At 38.7% G+C, this 21,746-nt stretch overlaps 1 protein-coding gene, 1 non-coding gene and 1 pseudogene across 6 annotated transcripts in view; 2 read left to right on the top strand and 1 right to left on the bottom strand.

Moving 5' to 3' along the window:
* LOC107554056 (ran GTPase-activating protein 1-like) overlaps window positions 1–5,090 on the bottom strand; it is a 12,400-nt gene extending 7,310 nt beyond the window's left edge. Inside the window, exons 1-14 of one of the 5 annotated variants that reach the window (XM_016236432.1) lie at window positions 5,002–5,090; window positions 4,420–4,554; window positions 4,193–4,320; window positions 4,058–4,117; window positions 3,784–3,963; window positions 3,468–3,602; window positions 3,040–3,198; window positions 2,830–2,943; window positions 2,624–2,723; window positions 1,108–1,192; window positions 884–1,010; window positions 630–734; window positions 437–539; window positions 45–133 (exon numbers count right to left, since the gene is read on the bottom strand). In XM_016236432.1, the coding sequence (XP_016091918.1) occupies window positions 45–133; window positions 437–539; window positions 630–734; window positions 884–1,010; window positions 1,108–1,192; window positions 2,624–2,723; window positions 2,830–2,943; window positions 3,040–3,198; window positions 3,468–3,602; window positions 3,784–3,963; window positions 4,058–4,117; window positions 4,193–4,320; window positions 4,420–4,531 (1,497 nt within the window). In that variant the 5' untranslated portion in view covers window positions 4,532–4,554; window positions 5,002–5,090. The remainder of the gene's footprint in view (window positions 1–44; window positions 134–436; window positions 540–629; window positions 735–883; window positions 1,011–1,107; window positions 1,193–2,623; window positions 2,724–2,829; window positions 2,944–3,039; window positions 3,199–3,467; window positions 3,603–3,783; window positions 3,964–4,057; window positions 4,118–4,192; window positions 4,321–4,419; window positions 4,555–5,001) is intronic. The other 4 variants (XM_016236430.1, XM_016236433.1, XM_016236435.1 and 1 more) reach the window with 4 other exon arrangements.
* A 354-nt stretch (window positions 5,091–5,444) lies between these two features.
* Window positions 5,445–5,517, top strand: trnar-ccu (transfer RNA arginine (anticodon CCU)). Its single transcript has one exon. It is a non-coding gene; the product is annotated as a tRNA-Arg (tRNA).
* A 1,049-nt stretch (window positions 5,518–6,566) lies between these two features.
* Window positions 6,567–17,160, top strand: LOC107554016 (phospholipase-B 81-like; annotated as a pseudogene).
* Window positions 17,161–21,746: the final 4,586 nt, after the last annotated feature.

Raw genomic sequence — 21,746 nt, 5'->3', positions numbered from 1 at the left:
GGGGGGGGGGGGTGCAAGACTGAACATCACGTCAAGTATAGTACCTTTAAAAGTCCCAGGTTCACCATCAGTGAGGAGATAAAACTATAAGATTGAGAGTGGGAGTTGGAAAAGGCTTTCCTCAATAGAGCATCTGGGCAAGAAGATGAACAGCTAATTTTAATAACAATGACATATCCAGTAGTTAAAAGCAAACCTGCATGACTTTCTTTGATCTGTGGACCATGGTGGAAGATATTTTGAGAAACGTCTGTTTTTTTTTTTACTGTTTGGTTACCAACATTCTTCAAAATACCCTCTTTTGTGTTCCACAGAAGAACGTAAGTCATACAGGTTTGGAACAACATGAGGGCGAGTAAATGAAGACAATTTTCATTTTGGAGTTAACTGTCTCTTTAAATGTTTATTTGAATGCTAGTAAGAATGTTGCTCATACCAGTGCTCTCAAAAATAGCTTGCTTTACTTCTGGTTCATCTTTGTATACTGATGAAATCTTGAGAAAAACTTCTGACACCTTACTAGCATCGGAGACGTCAACCTAAAAAAAAAGAGGAAATTATTTCAGGGGGTTTTAGAACAAATTAAACTATCCTAATGTACAACTGGTCCTTATAAATCAACACTGTACCTGCTGCTCAATGAGCTGGATCCTTTTGGCTCCAAGGGAGATCAGTTTCTCAGCTGACGGGGAGATGAGGAAGGACGTGAGCTCAGAGCTGCAGTGAGGCTCCTCCTGTGATGAGAAGACAATGCAGGTAAACTCAAAATTGTTCTTCTGATGAATAAAAATGAGTGGTCTTCTGAAGTAAAACAGAAAAGCAGCTAATGGCACACATCAGGTTTAGGAGTCCATTCAGGCATGCAGATGTTTGCTAGCATCACCTTTTCTTCAGTTACATCTTTTGTTCCATTGACACCATTTTCCTCTACATCCTCTTCCTCTTCCCTCTCTTCCTCATCTTCCTCCTCCTCCTCATCATCATCTTCTTCAGGTTCTCCTTCATCATCACTGCATTAAGCACAACTTTTATTAGTCTAAGTGTAAAAGAATTTCAACAAAAAAACATGCATTTGCCTTTTTATTTTACAAAAACCCAGATAAAAACCTGAGCGAGCTCAGCAGATCTTTCATGTTCATGCTCTCCATCACGTCCCTGAGAGCTTCACAGCCATCCTCTCCAAAGCAATTTCCTAAACAAGCAACCACAAAAGATCAAATTCCCACAGAATAACAGAACTTTGACACAAACTGAATTCAACAGAACAGAGAAACTATTTAAACTATGAAAGATCAAGTTGTTATTTAATGGAGCTTTCATACTGGCAGTTTAATTTGAACAGTTTGCATGAAAATTAAAAACTGCCACGCAGAACCAGGAGTACAGAGCCCAAGACTACTTGTAGGAGGTGGTCTAAGTTTGATGGCAATGGAACTGTGGTGCAATTTGCGTAAATGTGAAAGCAAGTCTAACTCGGGCCGCACTTGTTCAGAAAGTAAAGTGACAAAGTGAAAAGTGACGTGACATGTGGCCAAGTATGGTTACCCATACTAGGAATTAGTGCTCTGCATTTAACCCATCCTAAGTGCACACACACCGTGAACACACACCCGGAGCACAGACATAGGCCTCGTGGTATTGAAGGTGGAAGAGAGCGCTGTACATTCACTACCCCCACCTACAATTCCTGCCGGACTTGAGACTCGAACTCGCAACCTTTGGGTTATGAGTCCAACTCTCTACATGAGTAACATACTCATGCAAATTAATTAGTGAGCTAATGTTAGTTATGCTAGCCTTTTTTTATTAATGAAGTGTGTAGATAATGTGTGCTGAATATTAATCACAAAATGAATCATGATCAATTTAATATATCAAAGCTACCAATTTCTGTTAAAAAGTTTGAAAACAAGCATCTTATGTGGGGAGGCTTTAATTGTGACGGACAACGGGGGGAATTTAAGTCAAAAAGGTTGGGGGGTAAAAAAAAAAAATATTTATTACTAGTCTAACGCATCTTGATCATTTTTGCAGAATATTTCAGTACAGTATAGTTTATAAAGCAGGCTTTTGTTAAAGACAGGGCACCAATAGTGGATTAGAGAGGGGCTAGAAAGAGGGTGGAAATTTACTGTTACTGTGTAAATCATACACATACACTACCACCGTTCAAAAGTTTGGGATCAGTAAGATTTTTATTTTTTTTTTAAATAAGTCTGTTATGCTCAAAGTCTGCATTTATTTGATAAAAAATCTGAAAAAAAACTCATATTGTGAAACATTATCACAATTTAAAATAATGGTTTTCTATTTTAATATACTTTATATCTGTGATGCAAAGCTGACATTTCATCATCATTACTCCAGTCACATGATCCTTCAGAAATAATTCTAATATGCCGATTTATTATCAATGTTGGAATCTGTATGCTTAATATCGTTTTGGAACCTGTGATACTTTTATCAGGATTCTTTGATGAACATTAAAAATCTTACTGATCACAAACTTTTGAATGGCAGTGTGTGCGTGTGTATATATATATATGACCCTTTAAGAAGACTTCAGACGAGGCCTACATGTGTAGTAATAAAATGCAGTGACAACAAAATTTTATTATTTTACCGTTGAGATCCAGTTTCTCCAGATCAGCTTTGCCCTGAACAGCCTTTGCAACTACCACAGCTGCAGCCTCGCAAATCTCTCCAAATGACAAATTCAGCTCCTTAACAAAACAAATATTTTAGAATGCTCACAGTATCTACAAAAACTGAATGGAAGTGTTTGTGTGTGTCGGCTAGAGTCAATGTTGGTATCATGCATAAGCTAACCCTGAGGAATGGCAGTCCCTCTCTAAGGGCCCCTGCTATAGCAATAGCACCTTCTGAGCGTACCAAACAGTCCCCAAAATTGATGACCTTAAGACACTGGAGGTGCCTAACAGCCTAAACATGGACGAAATCACACACACAGCCATTATTAAACATCTCTTCTAACCATATAAACTATTTTGTGACATGATACCGAGCTGCTAAAAATACCTCTGCCATGGCTATTGATCCTCTCTTAGTAAAAGTGTTGTCGTTGAGGTTGAGGACCTGAAGGTTTGGGTTGTGCTTTATGGCAGTGGCTAAAGCAGTGATACCAGGATGGTTAATTCCATTCTGTGGCATATGGACCTCCTCAAGACTGCCTAATAACTGTTTATAAAAAATAATAAAAAAGCAAATCATAGAATATTTTAATTTGATGACAATGGAGTTTGTAATATTTTTTTTAGATTTTTTGAAAGAAGTCACTTTGAAAGTTCAAAAGAACAGCATTTATTTGAAACTCTTTACAGTCACTTTTGATCAATATAATGCATCGATGGTAAATAAAAGTATTAATTAAAAAAAAAAAAGTTGCTGACCCCAAACTTTTGAACAATAATGTAAATATATTTCTATAAAACATTATGCCTTAGTACCTTAAATGCTTTGGCAAGTGCAGTGGCACCATCATTCTCCAACCGATTACGTCCGGCTATGAAGACTTTTAACCTCAGGGGGGAGCCAGCTGCACTAGACTGCTTATGGCATTCAGTCAAAGCAGAAGCAAGGACCTTAAAAAAATAAAAAATAAATAAAACCGTATACTCCATCTGTTCCATGAGCCCTAAAAATATTTTGCATGTTTAAAACAGTTTCAAAGCTTTCACACATCTGACTGACATCATAACCACTCAAACGATGATGGGTTTGTCTTAAACTGGTTACAACAAGTTAATCTTAGCCTAAACTTACCATACCCCCTCCAATGCCCATGCCACAATTATTAAGCCTGAGCTCACGTAAGGTGTAGCATGCAGAGCTCTTCAGGAGGCTTTCAATTCCCTTTACACCATCAGGGCCGAAGGCATTGTCGCTCAAGTCCAGATGAGTCATTCTGGCCCCTGATGCCATCAAAGCATTGCCCAATGATATCTAGAACATTTGAATAAAATGTTGGAAATAAAATAAGCTTTTTACTCACAGCAAATACATTTAACTGAGCTTTTTAAGATGGATATTGTCTTACCAGAGCAGGTGGAATTTCAGAGCGAAGGCGACCCGTGAACATGTCACTCCAATGGCATTGCTTAATAAAAAAATGCAAAGATTAAAACTAGCAAAGTGAAAGAGTGAACATTTTCCAGTGGGAATTTAAAAGTACCTCCAATTCCCTTTTTGCTACAAGAGACTTTGCAATTGCCTGTGCTGCTTCAACCCCCAATGTGTTTCCCTCCAATCTGAGAGACTGCAGCCCCTGACACTGTTCGATATCCTGCACCATCTCTTTCACTGCAACATCACAGAAAAGAAGGGAAAACTAAGAGAGTTGTGGTTGATGCACTAATACATGGAAAATGTAAATATCTGCTAACAGATAGTTTTACTCACCTGACTCAGCATTGTCCAACTTCAGTCCTTGTCCCTTATAACTTAATTCCACTTCTCCAACATGGGTCTTGGCCAGCGCCTCTGTAATCTGAGCAATATCTCCAGAGGCCATTGCTTTTCCCTTTGCTTTCTGTATTAATGAAGTTAATATATAAACAGGTTTCAAAAATTTAGCACATTAAACCTTATACAAGTATACGAATTTACTCATACAGATAATTACATCCCACGTTATTATAGATAAGTGTTACATCCTCACTTTAATTCAATATTAACAGGACTGTAACATCAACTCAACATGCTAGTCTGTCACTATACATGGAAATAAAAGATTGACGTTGAAAAGAGTTCAATTTAAAACGGGCTGTTGCACCTTGCAGCTCGATAGACCCAAAATAGACGCTGCTGAGTTTACGTTGTCTCACACAGTTAGCATGCTAATATCACTGAATCATTGAGGCTAGCTCAGAAAATTAGCTACCAAACTTTACTCTCATCCAGTACTTTAAACTAATCCTTCAAGCGCATCAACATTACGTGAAATCTAAAAATCTCATTGAATTTTAAACCTACGAATATTACCTTACACCTCAGATATTAACAGAAGACAGCAGACAACTATCCTGACAAGAGAAAATGCATCACAACTGGAGGCACATGGAGGCGGCAGTTCTTTGAAAGTGCCGGTGTCGCATTCTTTCATAATAAAAGCACCATTAGTTATGACTTTTTCGACTGTTATGACATTACTAGTCGTACTGAATATACCATTATTTATGTGATAAAAATATGATTTTTTTTACAACTGTTGAAATAGTGAATTGAAACACATATACCAGTTAAAACGTAAATCTGAATAGCAAGTTATAATTATCTATCAATTATATACACCAGATAATTTTTAGATGGGATGTATTAATATATCAACCAGCTATATAACTTATATTTAAAATAATTGAATATGTAACATACATTTATTTGTATTGCCTCTTTCTAACCCACGAGTTGGACCTCACGCGACCCGAGCCCCAGTGGCCTAATGGACAAGGCACTGGCCTCCTAAGCCAGGGATTGTGGGTTCGAGTCCCATCTGGGGTGGAAATCTTTTAAACGCTTCTTAGTGATCCCACAGCTCATTAAAAGCTAACTGTAGGTCTGAATGCTATGCGACCTAGCCTTTAGACCAGGGATCCTCAAATCTGGCCCACAAGATCCACTTTCCTGCAGAGTTTAGCTCTAACCCTAATCAAACACACCTGAGCAAGCTAATCAATGTCTTCAGGATCATTAGAAAATCACAGGTCGGTGAGTTTGATCAGGGTGGGAGCTAAACTCTGCAGCGCACTGGCCCTCCAGAATAAGATTTGAGGAACCCAGCCCGGGATACACTGCACGATTTTAGCAATCCTATAAGATCAATGCTGGTCACACTGTGTGACATGGATCTAATAAACTTGGGTACGACATGCATGTAGACCAGGGGTGGCGAATGTCGGTCCTGGAGAGCCGCAGCCCTGCAGAGTTTTGCTTCAACCCTAATCAAGCACACCTGAACAAGCTAATCAAGGTCTGAAGGGTTACTAGAACGCTACAGGCAGGTGAGTTTTAATTAGGGTTGGAGCTGTACTGTGCAGGGATGCGGCTCTTCAGGACCGGAGTTCGCCACCGCTGATGTAGACTGTACGATGACTTATAGAGCACCTATTGACTCGTAGGCTACGACGAAGAATAAAACGTCATTAGCATGCGCTAGTGGTAAACAAAAACAGCATAATGAACCACACTTTGGCAGTTGTAGTTTTTATGTGTGCTGAAAAAAGTGGGAGCTGCGAAAGAGGAAGGAATAAGAGCTTGAGGTAAGCAGTTTTATGTTTTAGCACATTGTGGATGGCAGCAGTATTAAACAATCTATGTAAAAGACACCTAAATGCCACTTCAGAAGCGGTTCTGTGCCACCTTTGCAGTAATATAGCATATTCTTCACAAGGGTTAATCAATATATTTTACTTACGAGGCTGTAATGTATCCTTCAAGGTATCCGGCCAAAAAGTATGTCATTTCATCTCACTCCTGGAATTGTCCACAACCAGCTTGCACTTCCAGCACTCCCCATCCAGAAACAAATAAATTATCATTGAAATAACCAAATGCATCTCCCTCCTCTTCCACTGTATCCTCTTTCAGCACCACAGACCTCTGAACGGCATCCCAATATACGGTGGCTCTCCGAGCATCTGACAGCGCACAGTGACAACAGAGATCACACATCAGTAAGCGTTAGGGGTTTCATATGTGTGATGTATTTTTATAACATCTGATAGCGCCTCGTTTGGCAACCAATAATTCCCAAATAGGGCAACCGGTACCCGTTTGTTGTAGCTCCGATCCGTATTATTTAACTTATTTTACACGTAATGTTGCGCAAACATGCAAAAAGACATAAAACACGACGTATTAAAAGAGTACAATTAATTTACAGACACTACGCTGAACCTTCACGAAGGTCGCCGTTAGGACGCACAAATTAAACCCCCGTGCAAATCGATGCATGTTTCACGCTAAATCAGACGAGTCAGAAGTTTACTTTCTGGATCTGACTAACATATTCGCTGTCTAATTTATAACCAAATATTTAGTCAAATATAATATCCTTATTCAGTGGCCGGTAATGACTGAAGAGCTAGCGAATTTCCACATGCTTTCAGTCTAAAGCCCGGGATACACTGCACGATTTTAGCAATCCTATAAGATCAATGCTGGTCACACTGTGTGACATGGATCTAATAAACTTGGGTACGACATGCATGTAGACCAGGGGTGGCGAATGTCGGTCCTGGAGAGCCGCAGCCCTGCAGAGTTTTGCTTCAACCCTAATCAAGCACACCTGAACAAGCTAATCAAGGTCTGAAGGGTTACTAGAACGCTACAGGCAGGTGAGTTTTAATTAGGGTTGGAGCTGTACTGTGCAGGGATGCGGCTCTTCAGGACCGGAGTTCGCCACCGCTGATGTAGACTGTACGATGACTTATAGAGCACCTATTGACTCGTAGGCTACGACGAAGAATAAAACGTCATTAGCATGCGCTAGTGGTAAACAAAAACAGCATAATGAACCACACTTTGGCAGTTGTAGTTTTTATGTGTGCTGAAAAAAGTGGGAGCTGCGAAAGAGGAAGGAATAAGAGCTTGAGGTAAGCAGTTTTATGTTTTAGCACATTGTGGTTGATTTCATGTCGCATTTTTACTGGTTGGTCAGTAAACGTGGTCGTAACTGCAAATTAACACACTGTGCGTTGATATGCTGAATTTCTGACACTGTCAGAAAACTATCGTAGGCTATCTTTGGTCGCAAGACCGGGAAACGCCCGTCTTTGAACCTCTCTCACTGCACGACATAGGACCAGCGATTAAGAGCCACGATTGCTTCACGATGGCAATCTTTCGTCTGGGACAGCCAAAAATCGTGCAGTGTATCCCGGGCTTTAGACTGAAAGCATGTGGAAATTCGCTAGCTCTTCAGTCATTACCGGCCACTGAATAAGGATATTATATTTGACTAAATATTTGGTTATAAATTAGACAGCGAATATGTTAGTCAGATCCAGAAAGTAAACTTCTGACTCGTCTGATTTAGCGTGAAACATGCATCGATTTGCACGGGGGTTTAATTTGTGCGTCCTAACGGCGACCTTCGTGAAGGTTCAGCGTAGTGTCTGTAAATTAATTGTACTCTTTTAATACGTCGTGTTTTATGTCTTTTTGCATGTTTGCGCAACATTACGTGTAAAATAAGTTAAATAATACGGATCGGAGCTACAACAAACGGGTACCGGTTGCCCTATTTGGGAATTATTGGTTGCCAAACGAGGCGCTATCAGATGTTATAAAAATACATCACACATATGAAACCCCTAACGCTTACTGATGTGTGATCTCTGTTGTCACTGTGCGCTGTCAGATGCTCGGAGAGCCACCGTATATTGGGATGCCGTTCAGAGGTCTGTGGTGCTGAAAGAGGATACAGTGGAAGAGGAGGGAGATGCATTTGGTTATTTCAATGATAATTTATTTGTTTCTGGATGGGGAGTGCTGGAAGTGCAAGCTGGTTGTGGACAATTCCAGGAGTGAGATGAAATGACATACTTTTTGGCCGGATACCTTGAAGGATACCTTACAGCCTCGTAAGTAAAATATATTGATTAACCCTTGTGAAGAATATGCTATATTGCTAAATGTACACTGCAAAGGTGGCACAGAACCGCTTCTGAAGTGGCATTTAGGTGTCTTTTACATAGATTGTTTAATACTGCTGCCATAAATCAATTCACAAAGATTTAAAAAATGCTGTAATATTAGGGTCTGTATGCTTTAATATTCGGTTAATATTAGGGGCTGAGGCGTCAGGGCAATTTAGTCTGGCTTTTGTAAGTGTACTTCTTTAAAGCATGACAAAAGATTATTGAAACACAGGATTTAAAATATACTTAAAGGAAACTTTTAATTTGGCATTATTATAAAGTGCACTTTTTAAAAATTTGTTAAGAAACACAATGTTTTTTTTTTTTTTAAATATATACTTTCAAGATATATACTTTTAATATATATACTTTAAGTACACTACACAATTTTTTGAAGTGCACATTAAATACAATTAAACATTTCTTTTTCACAAGGGAAAATAGGTCTGAGTGAATTAGTATACTAAAATACTTTGCCCTGGGCAATAATAACCAAAGTAAACAACATTTCAGTATATTAACAGCCCAATAACTTTTTATTCACAGACAGATGATAAACCATTATTATAATATGTATCCTCAGAAGATAAAGGATAATAGTGTTATGAAACCTCTCAAATGCTTTATGAGGCAAGTGACATTTATTATCTAAATTGATTGCACTATTCCAAAATTAAAATAATAATGTCAGGTATGATCAAATACAACATTAAATTATGGATATTTTTATGAAAATGAGCATATCTTTATACATTTTTTCACCAAATTACAAAAAAAACAAAGAAAGACACAATTTCAGTCCTGTTTCATCAAAAACCAACAGATGGCCTTGGAATTGAGTCACTGAGTGTCTCTGATGCCACCTGGTGGGGAAAAATGACATAAAATTTCAGTTTATGTTTACAGCCAATAGAGGGGGTCTGTAGTATCCTATGGAGATTTTTAACTGAGCAAAACAAGTAAAACATGAGAAATTAGATAATTTTGAGTTGTTTATGGATTCAAATATAAATTGAAACATTATAAAATCCATATTTTGTAAAAAATAAAATAAAAATTATAACCGAATTATAACCTAAACATGTATATTAATAAAATGTCATAAATATGAAATACATATATAGTATAATATATTTTTAAAAATATAAATATGATATAAACTCATTGGTCTCCACCACATCACTCGAATTTAACTGTGTTAAGTCAAAAATAAATGGGAAAATGACAGCAGAAACATGAAACATATTATAATGTGTTCTATGGGAGTGTGTGTGCCATGTGTGTGTTTGTGCATGTGTGTGTGTTTTTTTTTCTGCATTGGGGATATTCTGTAGTCTCAGCCCTTCGTTTGGGTATAAATATTTACTGGACTGTCTCAGATTTTGTATATAAAAAAAATCAAATGTAATAAAAAATGCAGTTTTCTCGTAAATTCCATTCATTCCTATGTGGGTCAAAAATGACCCGCGAGGGACACTTTTGTTACTTTTTTTTTGCACCCATTTAAACTCCTCGAATCCACTCAATTTTTTTTTGTGCATTAAGAAGTAAATAAATCTTGGACTGGTACGATCAACACACGATTTCTTGAATTTAAAAAAAAAATCATTTTCGAGTCGAAATGACCTGAGGGACAGATGAAGGTTAATCCCTGTTCTCAAACGGCGTTCCAACTCTTCGTCTGACTTCTTCAGAATGCCAGGCATGAGTCACTGGTCTGCTCTCATCAAGGTTAGAAGTAAAATGATGCCTTCACCTCATGACTATAATCACATATTCTGGATTGGGACCAAATGTAATTGGAATTTTCCAATTAAAAACCTTAATTAAGAGTTTTTTCAGTAGCGCTAATCTGAATATTTGGGGCTGCCTGTGTTGGATATGGCCTTGTTTCATTCTGCCCAAACTTTTGTCGGTGTGTGCCTAGTATTTTCCAGCTTTAATAGTTCTGTGCCCATTCTATCTGCAGATGTTACCTTGCTATGAGAATCTGTTGCTTGTAGGGGTGGAAAGATACATGTATTCGTACCGAACCGTCACGGTACGGACATCTCGGTTCAGTGCATGAGGCCTTACAACGAATACAGGCAATTAACCCTCGATCCAGAAGGGAGCGCTCGCAGCAATGCAACGCTGTTTGATAACCGGCCGCCAGCAGAAGAACAGCGAATGCCATGAGTTGCGCACTTGAAAACAAAGTCCACTAGACGACAGTGACCATGTGCTGATTCTGAATGCGTTTCTCACATCGTGTTCCAACGGTGACACAGAGGCGGGCGCGCTGATCTTTGGTTCACTGTATTTTATTTTGATGAAGTACCAACTGCGCTGTCAAGTTAGCAATACTGGAACTGATGTGTGTGTGTGTGTGTGTGTGTGTGCGCGCGTGCCCTGGCGCGATCACTTCAACTGTTTCCTTATACCAGCAGAACCAACTTTAAACACTGTATTGTCTTATTAATAATACATCACTGTATAGAGGTGTGCTTTTATTTGTGTTCACTCACAATGAAAACAAAACATTGTGCTTTTGTAAAATAAAGAAACAAATACGATGTCGCTTTTTGCCATTTGAGTTTCCTTTCTGTGAACAAACTAAGTCTGTCACAAAAATGAACTGAAACTCAGCATATAGGCTATGTTACATGTCGCACTGTTTTTTTCTCTTGTTTATCTGTAAACTAAATAAAATATATTTCAAGAATTGATTGCTTGTATGTATGTATATATGTACTGCAGATTTTATATATATAACAATGTAATAATATTTAGTATTTTCACATCTAGGTGGAATTTTTTATTATTATTTGTACTACTGTCTGTTCAAAATAAATGAAAAGAAAACGAGCATAGTAGATTAGTTTTTTTTTCCCCCTGTTGTACCGAAATCGTACCGAACCGTGACATCTATGTACCGTACCACACCCCTAGTTGCTTGATCACTCCAGCTGGTTCACCTATTCTGCCAGCATGAGAATCTACAAGCACTGGGAATTCAGCCTGAAAAATAAACGTAATGGCACAAGCAGGCTGTCCTTTAGCAGCTACCCCGGTATTTATAGGCAGATGTTTGTCTTTTATAATTCAAACTAACAATAATTTAGTACTATAAAACTGTTTCTCGCATCATTTCCTGGGATCTTGTCATCTCTGGATGACTTCTATTTGCTGGGAACAGGGTTGTTTGTAACTCAGACCACAAACAATGTGTTCAACTCCTCTCTGTTCTCCCTGGTGACCCCAGAGGCTTTGCTTGCCTGGCAAAGAATGCGTGTAGCACATGTGCTGGCCTGCACAGGGAAGCAATGGGCCCAAATATTTTCTAAGCAAAATTCAGGTGAGACAGAGATACACAAGGCAAATGTGGATTATTATATGCAAAAATTATGTTCCATATCTGCAGTGCTCTGTGGTGTCGCCTTTCATCATTACAACAAAGCTGAAAGCATACAGTTCTCTAGAATGTGATTGTATGCTGTAGCATTAAATTTCTCAGTCCCACCCTCAGGCTTTCAAAACCAAAGCATTTATTTCCTCTGCTGAACACAAGAAAATTATTTTAATATTTTGAAGAATGTATCAACTGTTTTTGTCCTTACAATTAAAGGCAGTTGGGTCCAAAACAACACTAACATTTTTCAAAATATCCTCTTTTGTGTTCAGCAGAGGAAAGAAATGCGGTAACACTTCAGTATAGGGACCAATTCTCTCTATTAAGTTGCTTTTTAGCATGCCTATTATTAACATATTGGCTGTTTATTAGTACTCATAAAGCACATCATATTCTATATCCCTAACCCAATACCTAAACTTAACTACCTTATTAATAAGCAGCAAATTAGGAGTTTGTTGAAGCAAAAGTCTTAGTTAACGGTTTGTTAATAGTGAGAATTGGACCTTAAAATAAAGTGTGACCAGGAATTTTGAATGGGGATGAGTAAATGATGACAGAAATGTTATTTTTGGGGTGAACTGACCTCACAGAAATAGATATACTGGAATAGCAGTAATATAGCTATATTAAAGAAAGAAATGCATACATACATACATGCATACCCTTAACTACCTTATTAATAAGCAGCAAATTAGGAGTTTGTTGAAGCAAAAGTCTTAGTTAATAGTGAGAATTGGACCTTAAAATAAAGTGTGACCAGGAATTTTGAATGGGGATGAGTAAATGATGACAGAAATGTTATTTTTGGGGTGAACTGACCTCACAGAAATAGATATACTGGAATAGCAGTAATATAGCTATATTAAAGAAAGAAATACATACATACATACATGCATACATTTAAAATAATAACATTTTCTTGCTTTGCAGCCTGAAATGAAGACGGACACAGTTTTTGTTTTATTCAGATGTATTTACTCAGTGCAACTTACAACATTCAAGTGAAAGATATAACACCAACATGTCAGGGAAAAAATGAGTCAGAACAGAATCACTGAGTTGGAAACAAGATCACCCCCTTGTGTCAGTATTTTGTTGAACCATCTTTTGCTTTAATTACAGCCTTTAGTCTGTGGGGATATGTCTCTACTAACTTTGCACATCTAGACTTTGCAATATTTGCCCACTCTTCTTTGCAGAACTGCTCAAATTCAGTTAAATTTGATGGTGAGTGTTTGTGGACTGCAGTCTTCAAGTCATTCCACAGATCTTCAATGGGGTTTAAGTCTGGGCTCTGACTAGGCCATGCAAGGACATTCACCTTTTTCTCCTTCAACCACTGTGTGCTCAGTTTTGTTGTGTGCTTTGGGTCATTGTCATGTTGGAAGGTAAACCTTCTTCCCACTGACAACTTTCTGGCAGAGGGCAGCAGATTTTCCTCAAGAATTTAATGGTATTTTGCCCCCATCCATTTTTCCTTCTATCCGGGCAAGTGCTCGAAAACGAGTGCTCCCTGCTGCAGAGAAACAGCCCGATAACAGGATATTACCACCTCAATGCTTTACTGTAGGAATGCGTGGTTTTTTTGGATGGTGAGCTTTATTGGATTTCCGCCAGACATATTGTTTGCTGTTGAGGCCAATTAATTCAATTTTAGTCTCATCTGCCTCAGAATCTTCAAAGTGTCTTTTGGCAAAGCTCAGTCGTGACTGCATGGGGCCTTTCTTGAGGATTGGCATTTTTCTTGCAACCGTCCCATACAAGCCACATTTGTGGAGAATTTGTGATATTGTTGTCACATGCATACAATGACCACTCTTTGTCATAAATTCCTGCAACTGCTTCAGAGTTGCTGTAGGCGTCTTTGCTGTAGCCTCTCGGACCAGTTTCCTCCTGGCTCTTTCGTCCAGTTTGGATCGACGTCCTGGTCCAGGGAGGGTCTGTGTTGTATCAAATACCGTCCACTTAATAATAGACTTGACTGTGTTTCTAGGCATTTATAAAGACTTTGAAAAAAATGTTTTGTATCCATCTCCTGACTTGTGCCTGTCCTCAACTTCATCCCGGAGATCTTTTGACAGTGCCTTGCCACTCTTAGTTGATTGTTTGCTTCAGTTGAACTACCAAGGACTGAAAGGCTCCAGGAAAGCTCTTTTCTTGCTGAGCTAATCAAAATGACCACAGTTGAAAGTCAAACGGCTTTGTGCGCCATTGAGAAGGTGATTCACTACACCTGATTGAGTTTACAAGTCATTATAGGAGGGTGTTCAGATTGGAGTCTGACTGTTGTGGAGCAGATTCCTGGTTTGGTGTTGTACTCTGATCAGTCACCAGTGCTTCGTCATGGTGAGGAGTATTTTCATAACAAGATTGGGCTGGCGGGTGGATCCTTACAGAACCATTTAGACAAAAAGGTTCTTCTATGGCATCGTGAAGCACCTTTATTTTTAAGAGTGTAGGAAGCTAAAATCACACCCTGAAGGGTAAATTTAACAAGATCATATGTTTTACCAATCTTCTCAATAGGTTACTGGGCATCCTACAACATACATTTCTACTCAGATATTTTCCGAATGAGTGTTATGGTGTGATGTGGGAAAAGTATGGGGAAGACTTCTCATATGACCTCTGTCCACATGCAATAATTTTCCGCAGGGACCAGGGAAAAGTCATTAATCTGGACACCTTGAAATACATTATGGGGTACAATGGTGAGTTTAGGTGCTTTCTTCAGAAATTATTCAAAACTGTTTCTTCAAACTAATCTGCCCTCTTGAATAGTAGCACTCTGTCATATTAGATTACAGAAAAGACCCATATTCAAAGAAGCGCCCTTGTGAATCTATCTGCTGCCGAAATTACCTGAGGCTCCGACGACCTCATCCAGGAGGCTGTTATGATACTAAGGTATAGAAATAGGTCGTTTTGGTCAATGTGCTATTATTACATAAAAGCCAGTAAAGTTACAGTGCGATTCTAATACAGCCTGCATACCTTTAGGTTACAAATTATCACATGGCCTAGATGGTTTTGGCTGAAGCTGTGAACGGACCCACTACTCAGAATGGTCTTCCACTTTTCTCTTGGAGCCGTTTTAATCGGACAGCTCATCATGGGCTCCCTCAGACCTACAACTTTACGTTCATCATCATGCAGCCCCTGCTCTTTGGTTCCAGAGATCAAGCCAAGACTGATAGTAGTCTGGTACAGTGTATGAACAGCAGTCTAGAGGATACAGGTGCAAGACTTGGAAAGCATCTAGCCGACTTTGCGTCAGATATTTACAGGCAGCTTCAACAAAGTCATTGGGTACATTTCTGTCCCATAAAGCTTTGCAACTGAATGCAAAATACTTCCAATCAGTGCTGGGCATATGTTTATGCAATAAAAGACTACAGTAACAATATTTGCTAACTAACTTGACAGTCAAACTGATATGTCGGTGTTAATGACAAAGCTCATGGTCATAAATATTAAAGCACACAGCGTCTTCACGACATGGCTGCAGCGCCAACAATACTACAGCGAGACTAAAAGTTACGCCGCCTTCCCACATAGTGAGGTAGAAATGTGGGGGCGTGTTAGAACGAGCCGTTTTAGGTAGGTGTGGCTGACTCTGAACTTTTATAAAGAATATCTCTTTGGATTTGAGACTTTAGTCTTTGCAACTTTACAGATCTTCTTTATGCACCAAGAGCTTGTAAGACTCCAAAGAGAAAGGACAAATTTAAATCGCATCATATGACCCCTTTCTTAACAAATTACGAGTAAAAAATATCAATGCAGTCATTTAAGATTAAGATAAACTGAGCTGAACAACATCTGCAGTGTCATCAAACTTTTTCACTGGAGAAAAGCAATAGCACGGACAGAGGACTTGATAAGTAACAAATGTCCTAATGATAGATTTGTTTATAGCAAACAGAGCTTTTCACTTCACAAGATGTTAATTGGAGATGGACTGGAGATGGATTGTTAAGTGTTTATCAGCTGTTTGGACTCTTGTTCTGACGGCGCCCATTCACTGCAGAGGATTCACTGGTTAGCAAGTGATGTAATGCTAAATTTTTCAAAATCTGTTCCGATGAAGAAACAAACTCATCTGTATCTTAGATGCCCTGAGGGTGAATACATTTTTAGCAAATTTTCATTTTTGGGTGAACTATTCCTTTAAAATTATCAATTATATTAAAGTATTGTACATTTGATATTATTTATATAAATCTATTCTCTTTGAGAATAGTCTAGTCTTTGCAAGCTGAATAATTTGTAACTACAGGCCGAATATGATGAATTTACACCAACAATCTACACCATAAATGGATGTTCAATTTTATTTTGTGTTAGAAATTATATATGGGGTCAAAAGTATGAAACCATTAGTAAAAAGGCTTAAACGTATTAATACCCTTCTAACCCACCTTAATATGCAGAATAGTGGTCGATCGTGTTGGGTTTCAATGGACACTTTTTAAAGCTTTTGTGATGTATCCACTAAAAAAGAATACACATGAGACAGCACGTTTGTCTTCTAGCCACCACTTTACTGCTTTTCTAACTTCCGCCGAACTGGCGCCCCCAACAAATTCCCAACATTCCTAGCGCTACTGCTACGGAATCTCAATGGTCTCAAATGCAAAATTGTAAGCATTTAAAACATCACAGCTTTTATCTTTGATTCCCCCTACCTTTAATATTATCAGCACAACAAACGGTATTAGACTTGTTCCACTTTTGCTTTACCAGCAGCAATAGATCTGCATCTACTAGCTTACTTAAGTATGTATAAAACCTGACAATCCTTTTATCAGAATAATTTGAGAATGTACCAAAGAGTAAGTCGATTGTCCTAGACATAGTGCAGAATTTTAAATATCCAATGCATAAACACATCCAGCAGTCAAAAGTGCATCAACGTGCAAGTGGGCGGGGCGAACACATCGCAGGAAACGAGCCAATCAACTGCCGCGCTTATTCTACTTCCATGAAACGAACAAAACCAGCAGCACGCCGCTTCACCGCGGGAGACAGAACGGCACCAGAACAGCATCCGAGCCGCGCCGACAGTCCGCATACACACCGCACACCAGCCTCAGTGTAGTACCCTAATGGCAACGGAGGACAAAGGAAAAACGGCGGCGCCTCAGGCTTTACCGGGAACGAGATCACTTTCAGCAACATACAACAATCTGAACAATAATAACAACAACAATAATAACAACAAAGACAACGAGGGAAGTGAAGGAGCCACAACAGCCACATCCACTACTGCTGAACCCGGTGGGGCTGAAAATATCATCGGAAACGGTTCAACTGTCAATACAACCGGAGGCAATAACGGCAAATGGGTCCGTCTCAACGTCGGGGGGACGGTGTTTCTAACGACGCGACAGACGCTGCTAAAGGAACAGACTTCATTTCTGTATCGACTGTGTCAGCAGCAGGACTTACATTCTGACACGGTAAGTGATGTTAGTATATGACTGTGTGTTAATGATGCAGCGGGCGTCTTCAGTCAGATGGATGCGCACGTGCTGCGCTGCTTAATGATGCGGACCCCCAGTGTTTGTGCATTTGAGCAGCATCGCAGTTATTAGCCAGAAATATCCATATTGTACTCCATGATGCCTTTAGCAGATAATGTGATCTACCTGAAGCTGATTTTGTCCAGTTCTCTTGATGGGCTGATCACCAGATCATCATCAGTAACATACACCCTCAATTTATAAGGTTGAATCTCATGAATTTGTATTTTGCATGCAGATAATAAAGCATATTATTTTTGTAATATTATTATTATTGACTTTTTTAATATTTAACGAGTTAATAATAGTAATGAGACTGTAATCTTTAAGTTATTAGTTCAATATCAATATTAATACGTTATATCAATATTATATATATTAATACAAAATTTTTTATCAGAATATATTAAAGGCAGTAATTGATGTAATCATATATTATTTTCATTTTAACATTATTTGTGAGCATAGTGTACATGTGTACATTGGTGGGACACACAGCCAATTAAGCATGTAAATCAGGAACGGTCAATTCAAATTCTGTCATCATTTACTCATCCTCATGTCATTCCAAACCTGTATGCATTTCTTTCTTCTGTGGAACACAAAAGAAGATATTTTGAAGAATGTTGGGAACCAAACAACATTGGAGCCTTGAATGGACACAAACATTTCTCCAAATATCTTCTTCTACAGAAGAAAGTAAGTCAGACAGTTTTGGAATGACATGAGGGTGAGTAAATAATTTTTGGGTGGAGTATCCCTTTAAGGTTAGGATACTTCTTGTTAAATGAGGCCTAAGATAATCCAAATAAAGCATCCATATCTTATAGAACTGATCTGTCAGAATGTAGAGCACATGCCAGGAGTTCTAGTGGGACCAAAGCAAATATTACCTTATGCCAACTCTTATGTGAAGTGGGCCTTATCACTGACCCACTGCAATAATTTTTTTTTTCTTCTGGCAGCAAAGGTTAATATTTTACATAATTTCCTGTTGGCAGATGTCTTTGTGTCTGCTTGGAAGGCCCGGAATTAATAAAACTGGATGTAATTCTAGTTAGATACCAAATATCATTTTCAATATTTCCAATATCTACAACCTGCAATAAGGTACTTATTTCTGTTGTACATTTTAAACATATGACAATGAAAAAATAAAAAAGGCCAGCGGATGGGGAATCTATGGATGATTTTGTATTGAATTGTATTTTTTTGCATATACAAATGGATATCTTTGTGACATGGCACCATATGTTCTTCCTTGTGCCATCATCAATGGTAAATACAGTAACAATTATATATTTTTGTTTTTTTTCTCCATATTACAGTAAGTAATTTATTTATCATGAAAATAATGTCAAAATGCAAATAATGCAAATTATTTTAAGCTTCACAAAGCATTACAAAAACAGCGATGAAAAAAACGTGGACAAACCATTCACTCTTGTTCAATGCGAGTGCCGTATGCTGGAATATGAGCAGTCATTTATTCCGCCATCACCCGGGTGCTGATAGCGCGCATGCACAGGTGAGAGCTGAACAGCACACGTTGATATCTGTGATTAAAGTAAACTCATTTAAGCCTTGCCAGTTTAAACGTTTAAGAGCCAGAAGACGCAAGCTCGTGCGTGCAGTGAAAAGATTTGTGCGTGCGCTCAGACCAGCCTCAGAACGCACGCAAATATTAAGCTCTCTGAAGTATTGTGTTTGAATGGACAAATTCATACAAAAATTATGTCAAAATGCCTGTCTTGGTAAGTATCCTATAGCAGACATAGCTGGCTGAACGTACTTACAGCGTCTTAAAGTGACAGCACTTTCTTAATATTAATCAAACCGCAACAAAGAAATCACTCACTGCTCTTGATTTCAATAGCTTTTGTAACTTTAATAAAGATTAATCTGTAATTTATACAGTCAAATATGCAATGCTGTTTTACATTTCATTACTTTATTCAATTTCTGTATCTAAAAACTAATGTTAGACCTACCTAAAAAAAAACTGATTAGTGATAATCACCGTTTATTTTATTTGTATCTTTACTGTATTGTATTTATTTGTGCTGTTGCTTGTAGTTAGATAGATTATTCTTATTTTCTTTATTTTTATTTGACAGTATAGTTTTTCCCTAAACATAACACATACCGAACCGCACCGAAACGTGACTCTAAAACCGTGATACAAACCGAACCGTGAGTAAGTTGAACCTTTCCACCCCTAGAATCCACCCCCTCCCAAGCTCTCCTCTTATATTCCCTCTTATTCCACACTCAAAGCACCTCCATCTCCACAGTAAGTGATGAGGCACAGACATCTCCCATCACAGCTCAGTTAATACTAGCCACTGCGGTGTTGTGTGCTCTCTCACTGCTCATGTCACTCTTCTAATGAGATTAGAGTCATGGCACCTCGAAGACTTCCAGCCCTCTGCACAAAAATATCTATGGAGGCTTCTCTGTTCTATTCCAGGCCCAGTCTGTTCTTCATTGGTAGTTTACATGCATTTTTCCTTTTCAAAGAGTTTAAGTTTATATAGTTAAATGATTGTATAATCAATGTGTTGAGTAGGGGTGCTCCGATTGATCGGCTACCGATCACTATCGGCCGATAATCGCTTTGGGATGATTGATCGGTAGTCTCTAAAAAGGGCAATCTCAAAAAAACTGTCTCAAGCCTGCCGTCAGAGGTTTGGCATGACATTCAGCTGCACGTCTCAGTCTCTGTCCAGCGCGGGTGAAATAATTATAATGCTGAAGGTGAGGTACTCACCTTCATATGTCTTAATTAAATAACTTATAAAGTAATTTGAAAACCTTGTGTGAGACGTAATTTCACAAACGGCGCGAGTGAATCACCGCGCGCGCTCTCTTTCAAAATACGCAAATGGCTTCAAATCACCACACACGTCTGTCGATAAGCCAGCTGCTCACTGCACAGTTGACACAGGAATTGTCACTTGCACAATCGAGGCAGTGTCCCATCGTCACTAAAGGTTATAAATTACATTACTTTTTAATTCTTGCCAGTGTTTAACCATTCAGCGCTCGCGCGCTCTCCACCGCGCGCGCTCTCTTTCAAAATACGCAAATGGCTTCAAATCACCACACATCGCGTCTGTCGATAAGCCAGCTGCTCACTGCACAGTTGACACAGGAATTGTCACTTGCACAATCGAGGCAGTGTCCCATCGTCACTAAAGTTTATAAATTACATTACTTTTTAATTCTTGCCAGTGTTTAACCGTTCAGCGCTCGCGCGCTCTCCCGAAGACCGTGCGCTCATGCACACTCGCAGCGCACACACATAATGCCAGGTTCACATGACTCCGTTTGCAGTGCGAATGTGGTGCGTATTTTTTTTCAGCGCTCATGTTAACAGATTAATAAAGCGTGCACACTGCACACGGTTGCGGTCCGGCAGTGCGTTCAGGAGCGGTGCGTCTGCAGCAGTGCAGAGAATGTTTCCCACACCGAGTCTATTTTTGCTGCGCTGCAAGTGCTGAATTAAGGTAACAAAGCATTTTTTGCAGTAAATATGAACATGGTTTGACACGAAAATGTAGTAATTACACCATAAATGCATCAGTAGTGGACTCCTGTGTGAAAGCTGCTTCCCCTCTCACAAGAGTCACCTAAGAGGGGAATTCCCCCAATTTTCAAAAATGAAATTCAGGCCCTGAATAAATGTCTAAAAATCCTGATTGGAGTATCACTATAAATAGTTATAAGTGATAAAATGAAGGCTTTAAAAGGATTGGTATCGGCTGATACTGCTTTCTGTGATCGGCCTCAAAAATCCTGATCGGAGCACCCCTAGTGTTGAGCAATTGTTGAGCATAGAAAATTGTTTTAATTGAGAATTTGACATTGAGAAATTGTAATTGAAAATTCTGTCTTAATTTACTCACCCTCATGTCGTTCCAAAACCATATGACTTCTGTTGAACATAAAAGAGAAGACTGTTGGTAACCAAACAGTTTTAGTTCCCATTGACTTCTGCTGTTTTTTTTTGACTATACAATGGAAGTCGATGTGAACAAAACAGTTTGGTTACTTAATAACATTCTTCAAAATATCTTCTTTTATGTTCCACAGAGGAAAGTAAGTCCTACAGTTTTAGAACGACATGAGGGTGAGTAAATGAAGACAGAATTTCCTTTTTTTTTTTTT

This window comes from Sinocyclocheilus grahami, unplaced genomic scaffold (genome assembly GCF_001515645.1).
Source record: "Sinocyclocheilus grahami isolate Dianchi unplaced genomic scaffold, SAMN03320097.WGS_v1.1 scaffold490.1, whole genome shotgun sequence".
Lineage (NCBI taxonomy): Eukaryota > Metazoa > Chordata > Actinopteri > Cypriniformes > Cyprinidae > Sinocyclocheilus > Sinocyclocheilus grahami.
Note: the sequence above shows the minus strand (reverse complement) of the source record. Positions and strands in the feature narration are given on the sequence as shown.